Source organism: Microcebus murinus, chromosome 2 (assembly GCF_040939455.1).
Source record: "Microcebus murinus isolate Inina chromosome 2, M.murinus_Inina_mat1.0, whole genome shotgun sequence".
NCBI classification, from domain to species: domain Eukaryota; kingdom Metazoa; phylum Chordata; class Mammalia; order Primates; family Cheirogaleidae; genus Microcebus; species Microcebus murinus.
Genome location: NC_134105.1, coordinates 103,998,085 through 104,016,974, shown reverse-complemented (window position 1 = coordinate 104,016,974; position 18,890 = coordinate 103,998,085). Strand labels below are relative to the sequence as shown.

General features: G+C 45.1%; 2 protein-coding genes and 1 pseudogene across 16 annotated transcripts in view; 2 read left to right on the top strand and 1 right to left on the bottom strand.

Moving 5' to 3' along the window:
- The window catches only part of GON4L (gon-4 like), a 94,377-nt gene extending 85,681 nt beyond the window's left edge, over positions 1-8,696 (top strand). For 8 of the 14 annotated variants that reach the window (XM_076000217.1, XM_076000219.1, XM_076000221.1 and 5 more), the window contains 8 exons: positions 1,035-1,178; positions 2,415-2,558; positions 2,661-2,780; positions 4,631-4,753; positions 5,429-5,639; positions 6,154-6,781; positions 6,869-6,971; positions 7,652-8,696. In XM_076000217.1, the coding sequence (XP_075856332.1) occupies positions 1,035-1,178; positions 2,415-2,558; positions 2,661-2,780; positions 4,631-4,753; positions 5,429-5,639; positions 6,154-6,781; positions 6,869-6,971; positions 7,652-7,801 (1,623 nt within the window). In that variant the 3' untranslated portion in view covers positions 7,802-8,696. Of the gene's footprint in view, positions 1-426; positions 1,179-2,414; positions 2,559-2,660; positions 2,781-4,630; positions 4,754-5,428; positions 5,640-6,153; positions 6,782-6,868; positions 6,972-7,651 lie in introns of those variants that run through there. The other 6 variants (XM_020285146.2, XM_012767812.2, XM_012767813.2 and 3 more) reach the window with 4 other exon arrangements.
- Positions 8,074-13,182, bottom strand: MSTO1 (misato mitochondrial distribution and morphology regulator 1). 2 transcript variants are annotated; one of them, XM_076000226.1, is made up of 14 exons: positions 13,051-13,182; positions 12,803-12,938; positions 12,252-12,321; positions 12,070-12,145; positions 11,790-11,844; positions 11,566-11,704; positions 11,288-11,405; positions 11,070-11,204; positions 10,328-10,480; positions 9,929-10,060; positions 9,326-9,510; positions 8,987-9,091; positions 8,779-8,895; positions 8,074-8,506 (listed from the first exon to the last, which is right to left on the bottom strand). In XM_076000226.1, the coding sequence occupies exons 1-14, from the start codon at positions 13,132-13,134 to the stop codon at positions 8,341-8,343; spliced, it is 1,671 nt and encodes a 556-aa protein (XP_075856341.1). In that variant the 5' UTR covers positions 13,135-13,182; the 3' UTR covers positions 8,074-8,340. The 2 variants fall into 2 exon arrangements, with proteins under 2 accessions (XP_075856341.1, XP_012623272.1); XM_012767818.3 differs by having other exon boundaries at positions 8,074-8,482; positions 8,783-8,895.
- Positions 13,183-16,931: 3,749 nt separating this feature from the next.
- On the top strand, positions 16,932-17,588 carry LOC105873162 (anaphase-promoting complex subunit 16 pseudogene; annotated as a pseudogene).
- The last annotated feature ends 1,302 nt before the right edge of the window (positions 17,589-18,890 follow it).

Genomic DNA, 18,890 nt, shown 5'->3' with positions numbered 1-18,890 from the left:
ATAGAAAGAAATTAATTGGCCAACTAATATATATAATATAAAAATCAGCCGGGCATGGTGGCTCGTGCCTGTAGTCCCAGCTACTCGGGAGGCTGAGGCAGGAGGATCGCTTGAGCCCAGGAGTTTGAGGTTGCTGTGAGCTAGGCTGACGCCACGGCACTCACTCTAGCCTAGGCAAGAAAGCGAGACTCTGACTCAAAAAAAAAAAAAAAAAACCGGCATTCAGTGGTGTAAAATATTCATTTAAATATTTGTTGAGTGCCTACTACATGTCAGACAAGGTTCTAGGTGCTAGGAATATAGCAATTTAAAAAAAGACTAAATTTCTCATGGGGAAAGTCATGATAATCCATGAAACATATAAACATATAGTATATATATTACTATAAATTATAAACTAAAATATATAGTATATATGTTTTATAGTGATCATGCTTTACAGAAGAATAAAGCAAGAAAGCAGACTGGAGGGTTGTAGTAAGGTAGGTGAGGGGATGGTTTATGTGGTTTTACACAAGTGGTCTGGGGAGGCCACTGTGGTAAGGTGACATTTGAAATGTCAAAGAATGAGAGTCTAATCATAAAGGGTATCCCAGTAGTTCTGGGTGCCTTGTTATGACTGATAAAAACTGGAATAATGAGATTATTCTGATAGTCTTATGGTAGTTAAATAACAATGAGATGATTATATATATAATACCCATCTTCTCTTCTGGTATTATGAGGATATTATGAGTGTATATGTGAAAATTCTTTGTGAATTATGAAGTCCCATGTGAGTTTGAGAGTCTGATTTCACAGTTCATAAAATAAACAACTCAAAGAAGGCATATCTGTTGAATCTTTTATTCACATCTTAGTTATTTTGAATTGGTAGCCCCCAGTGGCCCAAGGTAGATGGATGCCAGGGGTTTATATAAGATCTCACAGTAGTGAACTGGGGTTCTGTCATCCCCCATTACTTCCTTAGAACCCTCAAGTCCTGCTCTAGCTGTATAGGTGACTCCTCTGTTGCCCTCTTTCCACTCTGGTAGTTTGAGGAGCAGCAGGCTTTTGAGAAGAGTCGCAAGTTCCTTCGGCAGCTGGAGATTTGCTTTGCAGAGAACCCCTCACACCACCAGAAGATTATCAAGGTCCTCCAAGGCTGTGCAGACTTCCTTCCCCAGGAGATCTCTGAGGTATTCTTCTGTCCTGCTTCCCTCCTATTGGCTTCTGGGCCTTAGGCCCTTCCCTTCTCTCTTCTCCTAACCTATTCCATATCCTTTTGCCTCTGGAGTACCGTGAGCTTCTTGGAGGAGATAAAGAAGGCAAGGACTTATGAGGCTTACGTAAAGCATGAAGCACTGGGACAGGGAGAAATTGCCACCTGAAACTGGAGCCTGACTGATCTTCAGAGGCTCAGGAATGCCACCAGTGCCCTGGAAGGGATGTTCAAGGAAGGAGGTTTTGGGCCAGGTGTGGTGGTTCATGCCTATAATCCAGCACTTTGGGAATCCAAGGTGGGAGGTTCGCTTGAGGCCAGGAGTTTGAGATAAGCCTGGGGAACATTGCAAGACCTCATTTCTGAAGAAAAAAAAAAAAAAAAAAAAAATTTTTTTTTTTTTTGAGACAGAGTCTCACTCTGTTGCCCAAGCTAGAGTGCCATGGCATCAGCCTGGCTCACAGCAACCTCAAACTCCTGGGTTCAAGCAATCCTTCTGCCTCAGCCTCCCAAGTAGCTGGGACTACAGGCATGCTCCACCATGCCCGGCTAATTTTTTCTATATATTTTTAGTTGGCCAATTAATTTCTTTCTATTTTTAGTAGAAACTGGGTTTCAGTCTTGCTTGGGCTGGTTTCGAATTCCTGACCTTGAGTGATCTTTCCGCCTCGGACTCCCAGAGTGCTAGGATGACAGGCATGAGCCACCACGCCTGGTCTGCCAAAAAAAAATTTTTTTTTTAATTATATGGGCGCAGTGGCATGGATCTGTAGTCCCAGCTACTCAGGAGGCTGAGATGGGAGGATCGCTTTATCCCAGGGATTTGAGGCTAGAGTGAGCTGTGACTGTGCCACTGCCCTCCAGCTTAGGCAACAGAGTGAAACTCTGTCTCAGAAAAAAGGGCTGGGGGTGGGAGGAGGTTTTAGGGGGTGGGAAGGGCCTGTCTCCTTGCTCTGCTTGGGTTAGTGCCCTAGCTAGAGATCAGTAGTACAGGCAGCAATGGAGAGTATAAATATTAGGAATCAAACCTAGCATTAATACTCCTCCTCTATAGGCAGGCGAGGCGGGAGAGGAAAGTTTGCTTTCAAAGACAGGCCCTGTGTGTCTCTCAGTTGACTAAGAAAGCAGAACATGAAAATGTATGGCATTGCTTTGAATGGGTGGCCTAGACAGGATCCGGAGACTTTATCTTTCCCTCTACAACTCTCCTCAGCTCAAGACACAGATGTGGCAGCTCCTCAAGGGCCATGACCACCTACAAGATGAGTTCTCCATCTTCTTTGACCATCTGCGCCCAGCAGCTAGCCGGATGGGTGACTTTGAAGAGATCAATTGGACTGAGGAGAAAGAGTATGAGGTACAGGTCCTGAGGCTACAGTAGGGTTGTGAAGGGGGAAGGCCACATGTGGGAGGGATATTGGCCTAGAGTCTGTGCTGAGTGGCACTAACTCCTCCTCAGTTTGATGGCTTTGAAGAAGTGGCACTGCCTGATGTGGAAGAGGAAGAGGAACCTCCTAAGATTCCCACAGCCTCAAAGAACAAAAGAAGAAAAGAGATTGGGGTCCAAAATCATGATAAGGTATGCCACATTGTTGAGGGTTATCTGTTTTTCATGAGTCAAGCCTTGAATTTTCTCGCTTAACATTTCTCTGGCTTAGTATTGTCCAAAATTTTTGGTCCAAAGCCTCTAGGATCTGAGACAAGCATGGAGCATGAACCAAAGGTCAGACTGATGTGGACATGCAGAGTCCAGGGAAAAACAGTGCAGTTGCTGAGGAGATCCCATGATTCCCTCATTAGTAGGATATTTCTCTCTTTTCTCTCTAGCTCAGAGCTATTTTTCTTACCCTTGAGTCTTAACCTTTTCTTTTTTGTTCATGTAAGGCAGGCGTCCTCAAACTGCGGCCCTCAGGCCACATGCAGCCCGCCGAGGACATTTATCCGGCCCACCGGGTGTTTTTGCCACCGCTGCCTGTCCTGCTTAGCAGCCGACTTGTCCTGGGCCCACAGTGTGCATATATGGAATGTGCGCTGCACTCTCCAATGGCCCTCCAACGGTCTGAGGGACAGTGAACTGGCCCCCTGTTTAAAAAGTTTGAGGACCCCTGATATAAGGAAATAGAACCAAGATTCCCTGTGTTGTTAATAATGGTTAGGTGCAATGGTTCGCACCTGCTACTCCAAAGGCAGGAGGATGGCTTGAGCCCAGCAGTTCAAGGCTGCAGTGAGCTATGATCGTGCCACTGCACTCTAGCCTGGGCAATAGAGTGAGACCCCTGTTGCAGCTAATACTTCAAAAAAATGATTGCAGTTAATACTTAGTTGTATTACAAAGTATCAGCTATTGTTGGAAAGTATTTTACATGGATTATTCACTCATTTAATTCTCATATTAATCCTATGGAGAAATTACTATTGTTTTCATTTTATAGACAAGGTAAGTGAAGTGCAGAGAGAGGTGATTGCCAGGGTCTTATGTTTAATAAGTGGCAATATGATGATTTGAACCCAGATAATCTTGCTCCAGAGACTATTTGCACTCACTGCTTTTCAGGAAGTAGTCTTTTTTTTTTTTTTTTTGAGACAGAGTCTGGCTTTGTTACCCAGGCTAGAGTGAGTGCCGTGGCGTCAGCCTAGCTCACAGCAACCTCAAACTCCTCGGCTCAATTGATTCTGCTGCCTCAGCCTCCTGAGTAGCTGGGACTACAGGCATGCACCACCATGCCCGGCTAATTTCTTCTATATATATTAGTTGGCCAATTAATTTCTTTCTGTTTATAGTAGAGACGGGGTCTCGCTCTTGCTCAGGCTGGTTTCGAATTCCTGACCTTGAGCAATCCACCCGCCTCGGCCTCCCAGAGAGCTAGGATTACAGGCATGAGCCACCGTGCCCGGCCTACTAAGCTGCTTCTTAACAGCTGAATGTCCTTGAGCAACATACTTAACTTCTCTTTGTTTCAGTTTCTTCATCATTAATTATAATAATGGTACTTAAGTCTTGGGTTTATTAAACAGAGTATCATTGAGTGAGCCTTCCATATGTACAAAGTCCTCTCTCAAGGGGATTGGAAGAGAGGGGAGAGCTCAAGGCACAGGGAGATAGAAACTAAGACAGACAAGTGAGTAGATCTTATCTTATGATGGAGCTCTCCAGCGATTTTACCTCAGATTGCATTTGACTTAAATAGTTCTTGAAACATCTGGGCAATTGGGATATGTCAGTGTTTGGGTCATTTATGGATTGTTTCAAGGATTCATAATCGGTCTTAATCTAGTTTGATTTATTGATTTCCCCCAAGCAACGTGATGAGAGGGTACATAAAAGAGAAAAGGTAGGGAGGAGGTGGGTTGTTCAGATGGCTCACAATTTAGCTACCTCTCTTGGTACTAAAAATACTTGGCAGCTAATCAAGCTCAGGTATCTCCTAGGAGACTGAGTGGCCAGATGGTGCAAAGGACTGTGCCTGTTCCTGCCATGAAGGAGGTCCTGATTCTAAGCTGAAGAAGAACAAAAGGAGAAACTGCAGCCACTGTAACAGCAAGGTGAGGAAGGTACCAAGAGCTCTCAGAGTTGTCTGGGGTCACCCTAAGCCTTACAGTTTGGGGTATTGTTTGCTACCAAAAATTTATACTTTATTGAATTCCTAAAGAGATTATACATATATTAATAATATTCAATATATACATAAATGGATATATGCAAAATAAATAGAACCTGTTAGAAATATATGATGGATTTTGGTTTTTAAAGAGAATCCTAAAGCTTTTGGAATTTGGTGGAAAAAAATCAACCAGTTTAAATATTTTCCTCTTAGATGTTTTTTTAATGAATTAAACTGTGTTTCGGTAAACAGACTCTAAAGATAATATGGTTCTCTAGAGTAGAGTTGGTTGGCAGCAAAAATATATACTTCTTGGTTAGAGAAGGACTGGTGGGATCCAGTACTATACTGTGGGCCATTTAAAATCCATGGAGCACTAGCTGGGTGCGGTGGCTCACACCTATAGTCCCAGCTACTCGGGAGGCTAAGTGATCATGCCTGTGAATAGCCACTGCACTCTAGCCTAGGCAACATAGTAAGACCCTGTCTCTTAAAAAAATAGTTTGTTGGAGCAGGCATGCATGTTGGTCAACTTGCTGAGCATCAGGCAGGGCTTCTTCCTTTGGTGGGCCCCTAAGACATAAAGGAAGTCAGGACACCTTGGCTGAGAATGCCATCCCTACAGGTCTATGACAGCAAACCCTACAAGAGCAAGGAGCCCCATGAGTTGGTGGGCAGCAGCCCCCACCGAGAGGCCAGTCCTATGCCTGGTGCTAAGGACGCTGGGCAGGGCAAGGACATGATGGAAGAGGAAGCCCCAGAGGAGCGGGAGAACATTGAGGCAACCCAGAGCAAGTCTGGCAGGACCACAAGAAAGGGAGAGATGCCTGTTCCAGGTGAGTGGTCTGACTGCCATCCCAGGCCAACTGAGCCCTCTTCCTGTATTTCTCAGTCTCATTCTCCCATACTTCAAGGAGGAATCTCTGAGTCTGGATAAATAATATCCTTTTCAGGGATACACACACTACTTCTTTCACTGATAGACCAACAGGAAAGCCTTCTCCTCTTCAGCCTTTATTTTCTTTCCTATGGCCTCACTTGCTTTGCAGAATTAAGAGTGCTACAAGTTGGACATGATTCAGCATTCTCCTCTTGTGTTCTCATTCCTGAAGCCCTTCTCCTTATCTCCAAATCTACTATAATCTCCATTCTAAGGACTCAAGTCATTCTCAGCTTTGGCAGTAGGACTTTGTCTTTGCATAAGTGACTTTACCCACTCCCCACCTCCACCCCACTCTTATAAATTAGAACTTTATATCAGTAGTTTACCACAGTGACCCTATGGTAATTTTAGTCCTTAAGTGCATCTTGATCTTGTCCATACCCTTAGATCCTTATTTTCCTCCTTAGCAGGATTGCCAGTGGGGAGTACTTTGCTGTCCCCTCAAGAAGTCCTTACAGAACAGCTCCTTCTGGATGGCCCACCACCTCGCTCACCAGAAACTCCTCAGTTTCCCCCCAAATCTGGAGCTGTACCATACACTGTTAAGAGACACCAGGCTGGGCCTGACGTTCTCTCCTGCCCCAAGGCATCCCTCAGACGTCAGAAAGACAGGGAGGGCCAAAAGACAGTGGGTGAGTCAGAGGCTTTGATGCTGGTCTGGGATGTCTCAAAAACTGAGAAATTGCCTGGCACCGTTGAACCTTCTGCTTCCTTCTTGAGTCCTGTTTCCTCGAGAACCAGAGACTTAGAAAGAAGACATATATCTGGGAAACTAGATACTCAAGAGAGCTGGCTCCCCTCAAACAGAGCTGGGATGAAGACAGCAGACGGGATATCCCCTGTCGATGAATCTTCATCAGGAATTGACAATTCAGAAACTTCTCCCAAAGCCCCTGGAGGGGGTTTGGCCAAAGACAGTGGAATACAGGGCAAGGGGTCAGAGGGGGAGCAGCAGCCAAAGACCACAGAAGCTACAGTCTGTGCCAACAACAGCAAGGTCAGCTCCACTGGGGAGAAGGTTGTCCTGTGGACAAGGTAGGTAAGGATGGATGTGTGTTTGGATAGAGCATAGAAACACGTTCATGTGGCTCCTGAGGATTAATCATGATACCTGGGTTACAGAGAAGCCGACCGTGTGATTCTCACCATGTGCCAGGAGCAAGGAGCACAGCCGCAGACCTTCAGTGTCATCTCCCAGCAGCTGGGAAACAAGAGCCCTGCTGAGGTAAGTGGGGCTGAGGAAGCCCTGCTGGAGCTTCAAGCCCTGGAGGAGCCAAAGAGAAGGCCTGGCAAGAGGACAGGGTGGCCAACTAAGAGGCAAAGTCAAAAGATGGATTTGCAAATTCAAGACACAAACTGGTTATTATAAAGGTCTGACTTAAGGAAGGGCTTGACTTGTCAGGGTGATAATGGTTCTAGAAGAAAAAGAACATTAGATTTTGAGGCAGAAGCCCCAAATTTCCATTCCAGTTTTGTTTTTAGGAGGAGTGTAACTTTGGACAAAATATTTAGTGTCTTTAGTTTTCTTATCTATAAAGACACAGCTGTCACAACCTTGCTGTGTGGAATAAATAAGGGTATGGTAGTACACACTTATAGTCCAGCTACTCAGGAGGCTGAGACAGGAGGATCACTTGAGCCCAGGAATTCGAGGTTACATTGAGCTGATTGTACCACTGTGCTCCAGCCTGGGCAACAGAGTGAGACCGTCTCTAAAAAAATTCAAATTGGTATATAGTACTTAATAAATATCAAAATGTTCCTAAGGTACTTGGGAGGCTGAGGTGGGAGGATTGCTTGAGCTGGGCGCTCGAGACCAGCCTGGGCAACATAGTGAGATTCTATCTCTTAAGAAAAAAAAGTTACTAAGGAACAGTAAATACAGCTCTTCTGCTCTCCTCCTAGGTTTCCCACCGTTTTCGAGAACTCATGCAGCTCTTCCACACTGCCTGTGAGGCCAGCTCTGAGGACGAGGATGATGCAACCAGCACCAGCAATACAGACCAGCTATCTGACCATGGGGACCTTCTGTCTGAGGAGGAGCTGGATGAGTGAGACTCTGGGAATGTTTGGGTGTCATCTGCATGGGACCAAACCCAACAGGCACCCGGACATTGGGGGAGAGGGTAGTTGTACTTTGCTTGTACAATCCTTGGGTTCAATAGACAGAGCTGGAGAACAGGAGCTCAAGACAAGGACAAAGTAAGGTTGGGGGCAATGGGGCACAGGGGCTTGACCACAGGGCATTGTTCACAGTTTTTTATGAAAACTCTACAAATCTACTTTGTAAATAGCATCAAGGGAGAGTGGGACTCAGCTTTCTCTACTTCTTTTTTTTTTTTTTTTTGTCTGCTGGCACATATTTATTATTCTGTGAATCTAATCACAGTGTTTCTAAACATAATAAATGCTTATGTTGGTGTAGCTAGTCCCAAGACACTGAGCTCCTCTGCCTGAAGACCCTGGGCTCCTGCATCCAGTGGTTTATTGCAAACTAGCTCTTCTCCCCAACTCTGGAACTTTAGTCCGTCAGGCCATCACCGTCCTGGTAGCACTGGGCCAGGCTTCGTAGCTCCTGCAGCAGCTCCTCTACATCATCCTGTTCCACTCCAGCATCCAAGAAGCTGGCCCAACGTCGCAGGTCGAGTTTGGTGAGCTCTTTTGCCAAGCCTCCCAAGCTCCGGTGCAAGGATGAAGAGGAGCACAGTGCCCCAAACACTGGGATGCTTTCCACTGCTATGACAGGAGAGAAAAGTGAGACTCGTAAATGGATTGTTATCCTACCCTGGGACTCTATCCCATTGATAGGGAAGTCTGGGCCCTTGGTAGACTTGATTGTAAAGTAAACTCAATAAATTTTGTGTATTGTTCCCTTAGGATATCAGTACTCCAGAAGAAAAGCCTTTTTCTCAGGAGCCATAGGGTGAATAAAGGAATGTTTAACTGTGAACTTTTTAAGTACTTTCAATGCAAGAAGGGAGATAGTAAAACCTCTCATACTAGAAATCTCAGTAGTTTTCTGCACCTTCTACATACCTGACCCTTTGGGGGAACCATCGAGAACCACACAATGCTGGCTGAAGGTTGAGGAGAAGAGATGGGGGTAAGGAGGGACCACCGTGCAGGGAGTCAGCAGCAGATGGGAAGAACTGTTGGGGCAGAGAATAGCAGTAGAGTGAGCAAGAAGTCAAAGGAGATCATAGGTCTTGGAAAAGGGTGAGAGGAAGCCATCATACTGACCTCATGACTCTAGGCTGCTGCTGTTGTAAATACTGGGCCAAGACTTCTTCCCCAGTGGTACATGCATGGAGAGGGGAGGGCAGAGGTGTTCCTGGGGAGAGCTGACTGCGAGAAGAAAGCCAAAAACACCTTATTCATGTGGCAGCATGAGTAAGAAACTAAGAATTCTTATGTTATCAAACTATCAGCTGAATCAGGATGTTCAGGGCCTTTATTTATTCATTTATTTATTTTTAAATAGGGGTGGAAGAATATCATTAGAATGCCCAGAGACATTAGGGAGAAAAGGACATAAAACAAATTCTGACAAGGGCTCCTAAGCACCCCACCAGTCCTCACCTTGTGTGGTATGCTCTGTCTATACCCCTTAGCACTACTGATTGGGCAAAGCAGCGTGTTCCAGAAGGGTCCCCACATGCAGACAACGGGGTCCATGAGGTGGCTCCTCCGAGCTGCACCAGGGTATCAGGAAGGGACTGGCCTGGAACCAAGGGGAAGGGGATGGTTGCTCCTGCTGTCACCACCTAAAGATAAGGAAGAGAACAAGTTACAAAACCTGTCAGGCTGGGTGTGGTGGCTCATGCCTGTAATCCTAGCACTCTGGGAGGCCGAGGCAGGAGGATTGCTCAAGGTCAGGTGTTCAAAACCAGCCTGAGCAAGAGCGAGACCCCATCTCTACTATAAATAGAAAGAAATTAATTGGCCAACTAATATATATAGAAAAGATTAGCCGGGCATGGTGGCACATGCCTGTAGTCCCAGCTATTCGGGAGGCTGAGGCAGGAGGATCGCTTGAGCCCAGGAGTTTGAGGTTGCTGTGAGCTAGGCTGACGCCATGGCACTCACTCTAGCCTTGGCAACAAAGTAAGACTTTGTCTCAAAAAAAAAACAAACAAAAAACCTTCTGTCAGCACTGACCCAACTCCTCACAAAGCTTCATACCTTTTTCCCAGAGAAGCTCAGCATATCAGCCAGGTGAACCATGGAAACTGGAGAGGAACGTAGGCGATAAGGAACAGTGACTGTTTCCAGGGCTGTTGCCAGGATGGCACTGCAGTGGTAGGGTAGAGTGGCCTATAAAGAGGACATGTAGAGGAGCATTTAGCCTTTGGGGCCTAGAAAAGAGTGTTTGGAAGCAAAGCATTAATGGCAGAAAGGTCTGGGGGAAGAAGCAGGGGTGTGTCTGGCTCAAGGCTAGACAAGCATAGGCCAGAGGCCACATCACAGTTGAGTTCAAGCTCAGGCCTCAAGAACAGAGCCAATAACAGATACACACTGACTTGGGGAATATAAGGAGGCCCTGTGGCTAGCTGCAGTCAAAACAAGAGCACTGGTCCTTACATCATAATGCAGGTAAGGGAACTTGACAGGTGGCTCAGGTCGCAGGCCCAGGCTCCCACTCAAGGATAAAGGGCAGACGAGAGAGCTGTAAGCAGTCAGGTGCACCAGACCGAAAGCTGTGTTTAATAGGCGATAGATGTTTTTCTGGGGCTCCTGGTGAAAGAAAAGAGAGTAGTGTGCACTAAGCAACTTTTTTTTTTTTTTTTTAATTATTTTTTTTATTTTGGCATATTATGGGGGTACAGATTTTAAGGTTTCAATAAATGCCCGTTTCCCCCCCTCCCCCCAAAAGTCTGAGTCTCCATCATGACCATCCCCCAGATGGTGCTCATCTCACTCACTATGTATGTATATACCCGCCCCCCTCCCCCCTCCCACCTGCCCAATACCCTATTACTGTAGCACCTATGTGTCCACTTAGGTGCTACTCAGTTAATACCAGTTTGCTGGAGAATATATCTGGTGCTTGTTTTTCCATTCTTGGGATACTTCACTTAGTAATATGGGTTCCAGCTCTAACCAGGAAAATATAAGGTGTGCTATATCACCATTGTTTCTTAGAGCTGAATAGTACTCCATGGTGTACATATACCACATTTTATTAATCCATTCTTTGATTGATGGGCACTTGGGCTGTTTCCACAGCCTTGCAATTATGAATTGTGCTAAGCAACTTTCTGACCAGGATTCTTATTTCTGTCTCCCTACCCTGTGACTGCTTTTTCTTGCAAGTTCCACTCACCCCAAGATTGTAGGGACCAGGCAGCAGGCCCCAGGTTATTATTCCTCGCCCTGAATATTCATCTTGTAGCAACTCTGCAGCCTTAGTCCCTACCCCAGAGAAGCCATCGTGTAGGTCACACAGGATCTGGAAGCCCTGGACAGAGATGAATGATGAAAGATAAAGAGTATGATGAGAAAAGCTTCTACACTAGGGGGTCCACCTTGCCACACAGCTACCTGCAAGAAGTCACACTCCTCCACATAGAAATGCAGCCTGTCCTCCAGCTCTTCCAGATATCTGGGTTCCCTCAGGACACTCTCCCCTTGGCCAAAAGCCTCCAGTCGACCTGCATCCCTGCCACAAACAAACACGATCCAAGAGTTAGAACACTCCTCCTCAACTCCTCAATCTCTTTTTGTTTTGGGGGAGGGCAGGGAAGATGGCCTTAAAGAGACTCATCCAGCATTGGTGGTGACCCATGTTTCTTGCCTCACAGAGTCTGAGGTCCCCATACCCATCATGGTTGTACTTCTGAATCATACAAATGCTTCGGGGATGGAGATGGACTCTGAGGAAATCTGACCAGACTCTGATGCTGCCCTCTGTGGGGATAGGTGGTTTTGAAGTTGTAGCAGTGGTGTGTGGCAGGGAACCTGAAGAAAAGCAGAGGAAATGTACCTTTCTCTGTCTTCCTGCTCTGCCCAAGTCCCCATCAATCAGTACCTGGAGAAGCCTCACCTTTGCCATTGGGAATGGATTTGACCCTCCAGACACCATCACTACTTAGTACTCCCTGGGAGGAGTAAGAAAAATCCATATTTAGTTCTAGGCAGTTTAGAGGCAAAGGCTACTTTTTCCTTCCTGAGTTTGTTGACACACCCCACACCCTCCTTCCTATTCAGGCAGTCAGTTCAGGTAGTCCTCTGGAAAAGAAGTGCTTTTCCCCAAAGTAACATCCTAAGGCATTTATGGTGATTAAAATCATTTTTTTTAAATCTTCCCCAGTGGAGGCACTCACCTCTGCACTTGGAAGGTCCTGGAGATAAGGGTTCTTGGGATAGAGTTCCTCTTTGTGTGTAGTGAGCTTCCCCTGCCTGAAAAAGATTGGAGTTTGATTACAGAAACTTTCGCTATGATGAGTTCTTCAGCTTTCTGTGCACATACATATTCTCCACCCCTCTCCATACAGCAAATACATACCATGCTATTGCAGCATCTAGCTGTTTGTCCCTGTAGAGTCCACCTTCCTCTTTTAGGGAGCTCAGACTACCTGTACAGTAATAATAAGCAATGGTAGGTCAAAGCCTAGGGCACCCTCTCCCTCCATTCAGCTAATCTTCCTTTGATCACTTGACAACCTACTGTCACCATCCCTCCAGCACATAGCTTTTTACAACATTATTGGGAGTGGGGGGAACTATGGTCTAGGAGAATCCAGATTCCATCCTTTGGTTCCCAGTTTAGTCATTAGCTTGTGGGACTTGGGGCAAAAGCCACACCTACTGGTCCTTACAGGAGTACTGCAGTTCAACATCTCACTGCCTCCAGGGACTAGCAGTCTATTCCAGAGATGGCTCTTGAGCAGAGTAAAGTTCGGCCTTCCTGCATACCTCGGTGTTGGCATACTATGGCTAGCTCCTATCTCTGGTCCTTCGGCCAGTAAGGTGGGAGGGTCTTGAAGCGAATGGATGCTAGAGACTCGGCACACAAAAGGGGAAAACAGCATCGGCTGACCCCTGCCACTTCCTCACCCTTCAGATCCATGAGGATGAGTCGCGGCGTGTAGGTCTCCTGGCCGTAGAGCGTCCTGCCCGTACGGTACAGAACGTCGGGGCACAGCTCTCCTGGCGGCTCCTTGGCGTCGATCGCTCGGCCCAGCGCAGCATCCTGGGGAGGCACAGAGGGAGGACAGGGCTCAGAGACGGCGAGAGCGGCAGGCCGGAAGTCAGAACTGTAGATTCCGAAAGGCTCCGCGGAGGCAACTGCCGGGAGACCTCACCTGCTGGTTCCACCAGTGCGCTCCCACAAAACCCGCGAAGTGTCCCAACTGCAGTGTGAGCACCTCCCGAACCCCGCCCGCCATACCGCCCTGCACCGCCCCTGCCGGTCCACTCGCTGCTCCTAGCCGATTGGCCTGGCAGGCATCTGGGCGGGGCCTCATTCTCCGCGTCCTATTGGTTCACAAGCACATCCTTTCCCATGGAATAAACGATTCGTTGGGCTCTACAGGCACCGCCCATCATTCCCTCCCTCTTCCCTGACATGGACCAATCCTGCTTCCCTGTAGTTGCTGGCGTGGGGCCTCGCCGGAAGCTGCGGGCGCCGGAGCCTACACGCCAGGGTGGAGCATATTGGGTGCTAGTGCCTTTGCGCTTCACGTGGGGCGGCCGGCCCTGGCGCATGTCACGGAAGGGTCTCTTCCTATTTCTCTTGCAGCTGTTGTCTCTTTTCACGCAAATATCTCTGCTGGCTAGTAGCTCCTCAGACAAAAATAAAACCTTGCCGGAAAAAAGTAGCCCCTAAAGCCTCCCATGGGTACCCGCTTCCCCTCAAAAAGTCACACAGTTCCTGACTTCTAAGCCTGTGGGCTAGCCTGTCATTTATCTGTCATCTACCTATCATTTATCTATATTTATTTGTATCTGTTACGTTGTGTAAAGAAATCGGAGTTTGTATTATAGTAGCTGGGACTACAGGGTCTTGCCTTTTTGTTCAATATGGTTTGTGAAATTCACTGCATGCATTGTATACTACTGCATGTACCTATAACTCATTTTCAACGCTGTAGAATAGTCCACTGTATGAATAGACCACAAGTGGTCTATTCAACAAAGAATATATTCTGCTAATAATAGACTTTGGGATTATTTCCAATTTGGGGCTATTAGGTGCTACGATTAACATTCTTGTTCATATGAACAACTTTTCTCTTGGGTATATACCGAGGAGTGTTAATTTTGTGGTCAGAAGATTGTGTATGTTAAAACTTGGTAAATAACAACAAACTGTTTTATAAAATACCAATTTACAGGCCGGGCGCGGTGGCTCACGCCTGTAATCCTAGCACTTTGGGAGGCCGAGGCGGGCGGATTGCTCAAGGTCAGGAGTTCGAAACCAGCCTGAGCGAGACCCTGTCTCTACCAAAAATAGAAATAAATTAATTGACCAACTAAAAATATATATACAAAAAAAAATTAGCCGGGCATGGTGGCGCATGCTTGTAGTCCCAGCTACTCGGGAGGCTGAGGCAGTAGGATCGCTGAGCCCCGGAGATTGAGGTTGCTGTGAGCCAGGCTGACGCCACGGCACTCACTCTAGCCTGGGCAACAAAGTGAGACTCTGTCTCAAAAAAAAAAAAAATACCAATTTACAATGGCCCCACTAGTGTAAGAGTGTTTGTTTGGTGTTCCATAACCTTGCCAACATTTAAAAACTTTAATCATTATCATGATGGTTTTAATTTTCCTCATTACTAATGAGGTTGAGAGTACCTTTTATGTTTATCAGTCATTTGGATATCATTTTTAGTGAAGTGAGTGTTCAAGTCTCTTGTCCAAGTTTCTTTTAGCTTGTATGTTTCTTATTAATTTGCAAAAGTACTTTATTCTGGATACAAGGCCACTGTCAGTTCTCTGTTGAAAATATTTTCTCCCATTCTGGCTGTTTCTATTTTTTTTTTTTTCGCCACCTTAACGAATGAAATTATATATATATATATATATATATATTTTTTTTTTTTTTTAATAGAGACAGGGTCTCACTTTGTCACCCAGGCTGGAGTGCAGTGGTGCAATCACAGCTCACTGCAACTTCATACCCCTGAGCTAAAGGGAATGTCCTAACTCAGCCTCTGGTGTAGCTGGGACTACAGGCGCTTACCACCATGCCTGACCCTTTCCATTTTCTAAAGGAGTCTTTTGAAGAACAGAGTTTTGTTTGTTTTTTTAAAAATGTAGTCGCATTTAGGCCTGGCTAATAAATGTAGTAATGTTTATTAGCTATCATTTTTCTATTACCTCTAACACTCATCCTTCCCCCTTTTTTCATTCTTATTGTGGACTTAGGAATCTAAGACACTTTTCATAAACTTGATATTTAGGGATAGTGTGAAATTGGAACAGACCAATGGAACAGAATCAGAGCCCAGACCATAACATAAAAAGCATTAATATTTGAAAATATCAGTAAATGTAAACATATATATATTTTTAGAGATGGGGTCTCACTGTGTTGCTCAGGCTGGAGTACAGTGGTATGATCATAGCTCACTGAAGCCTTGAGCTCCTGGACTGGAGCTATCCTCCTGCCTCAGCCTCCCAAGTAGCTGGGACTACAGGCACATGCCACCATGCTCAGCTAATTTTTCTTATTTTTTGTTGAGATGACTTGGTATATTGCCAGGCTGGTCTTGAACTCCTGGCCTCCAGCAATCCTTTCACCCTGGCCTCCCCAAATACTGGAATTACAGGTGTGAGCCACACCACACCTGGCTTGACATTTTGATAGTGATTCCATTGAATCTATAGATCAATTTGGGGATAATTGCCATCTTAACACTATTGAATATCCCAATCAATGAACATGACTAGTTTTCCATTTATTATCTTTTTAATTTCCATCCATAATATATTATAATTTTTAGTATACATCTTACACTTCTTTTAAGTACTTAGAAATAGAATTATTTTAATTTCATTTTTGGATTTTCATTGCTAGTATCAAGAAATACAATTGATTTCTTTTTTTGTAGGCTAGTCAAGTGCGGCAGTGGGAGTGGAGAAGGAACAAAGGAATCTGTAACCAGTTGTAATCAATTAGATATAAACATCACTGCACTCAGACCAGCCTACAATTGATTTTATTTTTTTGTTTTTTTGTTTTTTGTTTTTCGAGACAGAGTCTGACTTCTGTTGCCCGGGCTAGAGTGCCATGGCATCAGCTTAGCTCACAGCAACCTCAAACTCTTGGGCTCAAGCAATCCTCCTGCCTCAGCCTCCCAAGTAGCTGGGACTACAGGCATGTGCCATCATGCCCGGCTAATATATATATATATATATATATATATATATATATATATATATATATATTTTTTTTTTAGTTGGCCAATTAATTTCTATTTATAGTAGAGAGAGGGTCTCGCTCTTGCTCAGGCTGGTCTTGAACTCCTGACCTTGAGCAATCCACCAGCCTCGGCCCACAATTGATTTTAAGATATTGATCTTGAATTATTGTGACCTTGCTGAACTTGTTTTAGTTCTAGTACACTTTTTGGGGGCTATCTTAAGGTTTTCTACATGCAAGATTATGTCATCTAAAAATAAAGGCAGTTTTATTTCTTCCTTTCCAATCTGGATCCAACCTAGTTGAGTGAGGAGAAGCTCTAAGAGGTTAGCTGTGCAGCAGCTTAGCATGGGGACAATACAAATCAGGGCATGAACATCAGGACTGCAGAAGGGTCTTAATAAAAAAAAAGATTGAAGAGGGTAGATTATGATAGAGTATTTGGGAAAAAATTAAGATTTTCTATTTAGCTAATTACAGAAGTAATGAGGCAATCCTTTCGTGGAGACTTTCTATGTCAGCTATGGTATAGACATATTCCTTAATATTCCATATGCTTATGAATTCAGGGGGAAGCATTTCCCAGCCTCATTTGTAGCTAAGGATCAAGCTTGCCAAAATGATGCATGTCCTGACCAGTAAGCATCTTCTGATAAGAGGAGAGGCATCTTGATTTTTTTTTTTTTTTTGGAGGCACCAGTAATGGAATTTGTGGGGGCTGGCTGCCATTGTCATTAACATTGGCTACAATGTGGATGGTTTATTTTAATTAAAAAAATTTTGTTGGGTGGGCGCGAGCACGCCACTGTCCTCGTGAGCGCGGCCGCTCCGGCTGGCGTTGGGGGCGGGGCTGTAAGGGAAAGTGCCAAAGCCGCTGAGATAAGACAATAGAGGAACAGAAAGTTAAGTGATTTGTCCAGAGTCATGCAGCAAGTCTGAAGTAAGAATTCTGCTAGCAAGGAAATGGCTGCCTCTTCATCATCCTCCTCAGCTGGTGGGGTCAGTGGAAGTTCTGTCACTGGATCTGGTTTCAGTGTCTCAGACCTTGCCCCACCACGGAAAGCCCTTTTTACCTACCCCGAAGGAGCTGGAGAGATGTTAGAAGATGGCTCTGAGAGATTCCTCTGCGAATCTGTGTTCAGCTATCAAGTGGCATCCACGCTTAAACAGGTGAAACATGATCAGCAAGTTGCTCGGATGGAAAAACTAGCTGGTTTGGTAGATGAGCTGGAGTACGACAAGTGGCGGTTTAAGCCCATCGAGCAGCTGCTGGGGTTCACACCCTCTTCAGGTTGATGTCTGGATGGTCACCTCTAGTGGCAAGTGCAGAGCCAGCGAGGGACCTTCTCACAGCTTACATAGCCATCCAGAGATTTCACAGCTACATCACTGAATTGTTAATTCACATTTGTACTTGGTTTCTCTCTATCTATCCACAAGCAACCAATACTTAAACATGTTATCTTGCAGGGAAAATTTGTGTTCATTTGTTTTAAAAAATACTGGGAATCAGATTAAGACAATCAGTTTCAGGGAAACAGGAAGTTTAGGTTTAAGAGATATTTATAAAATTTTCACAGGCCAAGTAGGGCACATGCCAGAATTGGCCAACTGCATGGCATCTATCCTGTCACCCATACAGTGCCTGGAAAGCTTCACCAGTCAAGTCCAGGGTCAGGATCTATGGTTCTACATTTCTGATTTAAAACAGTTCTTTTTACAGATGAATGTGATTTCAACTCAGGACCTGTCCAAATGAATTTTAAAATGTTTGGGTTTTTTCTATTTTTAAACATCTAATTCGATAGATTTTAACTTTTTCTAACCTCTTCTAAATATGCCAAATGCTGGCAAAAAGAATTGCTTTTTGAATGTTGCAGCATTTGTAAGAATAGCAAAATACTTTTAAACAAAGAAATCTTGAGTTCATCTCATTGGTGGACTCAAGCAATTCTATAGCAAATAAATCCTTTAAAAGAGCTCAAAAAAATTTTTTTTTGGCTGGGCATGGTGGTTCACACCTGTAAATCTGAGCACTCTGGGAGGCTGAGGCAGGCAGACCCTTTGAGCTCAGGAGTTCGAGACCAGCCTGAGCAAGAGTGAGACCGCCGTCTCTACTAAAAATAGAAAATTAATTGGACAACTAAAAATATATAGAAAAATTAGCCAGGCATGGTAGCACATGCCTGTAGTCACAGCTACTTGGGAGGCTGAGGCAGGAGGATTGCTTGAGCCCAGGAGTTTGAGGTTGCTGTGAGCTAGGCCTAGGCCACGGCACTCTAGCCCAGGCAACAGAGTGAGACTTTATCTCCAAAAAAACCATTTTTTTGTAGACATGGGGGTCTCACTCAGGCAGCCTGTGAAAGATAGACTGGAGGGAGTCAAAAGTCACGGGAGGCTGGCCATGGTGGCTCACACCTGTAATTCAAGCACTTTGGGAGGCTGAGGTGGGAGGATCACTTGAGCCCAGGAGTTTGAGGTTGCAGTGAGCTATGATGACATCACAGCACTCTAGCCAGAGCCATAGAGGGAGACTGTCTCAAAAATAAAAAATTAAAAAAAGAGTGGTTGGAGGCAGAGAAACAAAGTAGCAAATGATTACAGTAACTCAAACAAGAAGTGAAGGGGGTATGAAGGCAGTAGTAGTGAGGATGAAGAGGAAGTGGGTTTAAGCTATTAAAAAGATAAATCTAAAGGCTTAATGATTCACATCGGGAGGTACATCAATCAAGGCACAATCAGAGAAGCAGAACCACTGTGAGATACATAAAAAGGGCT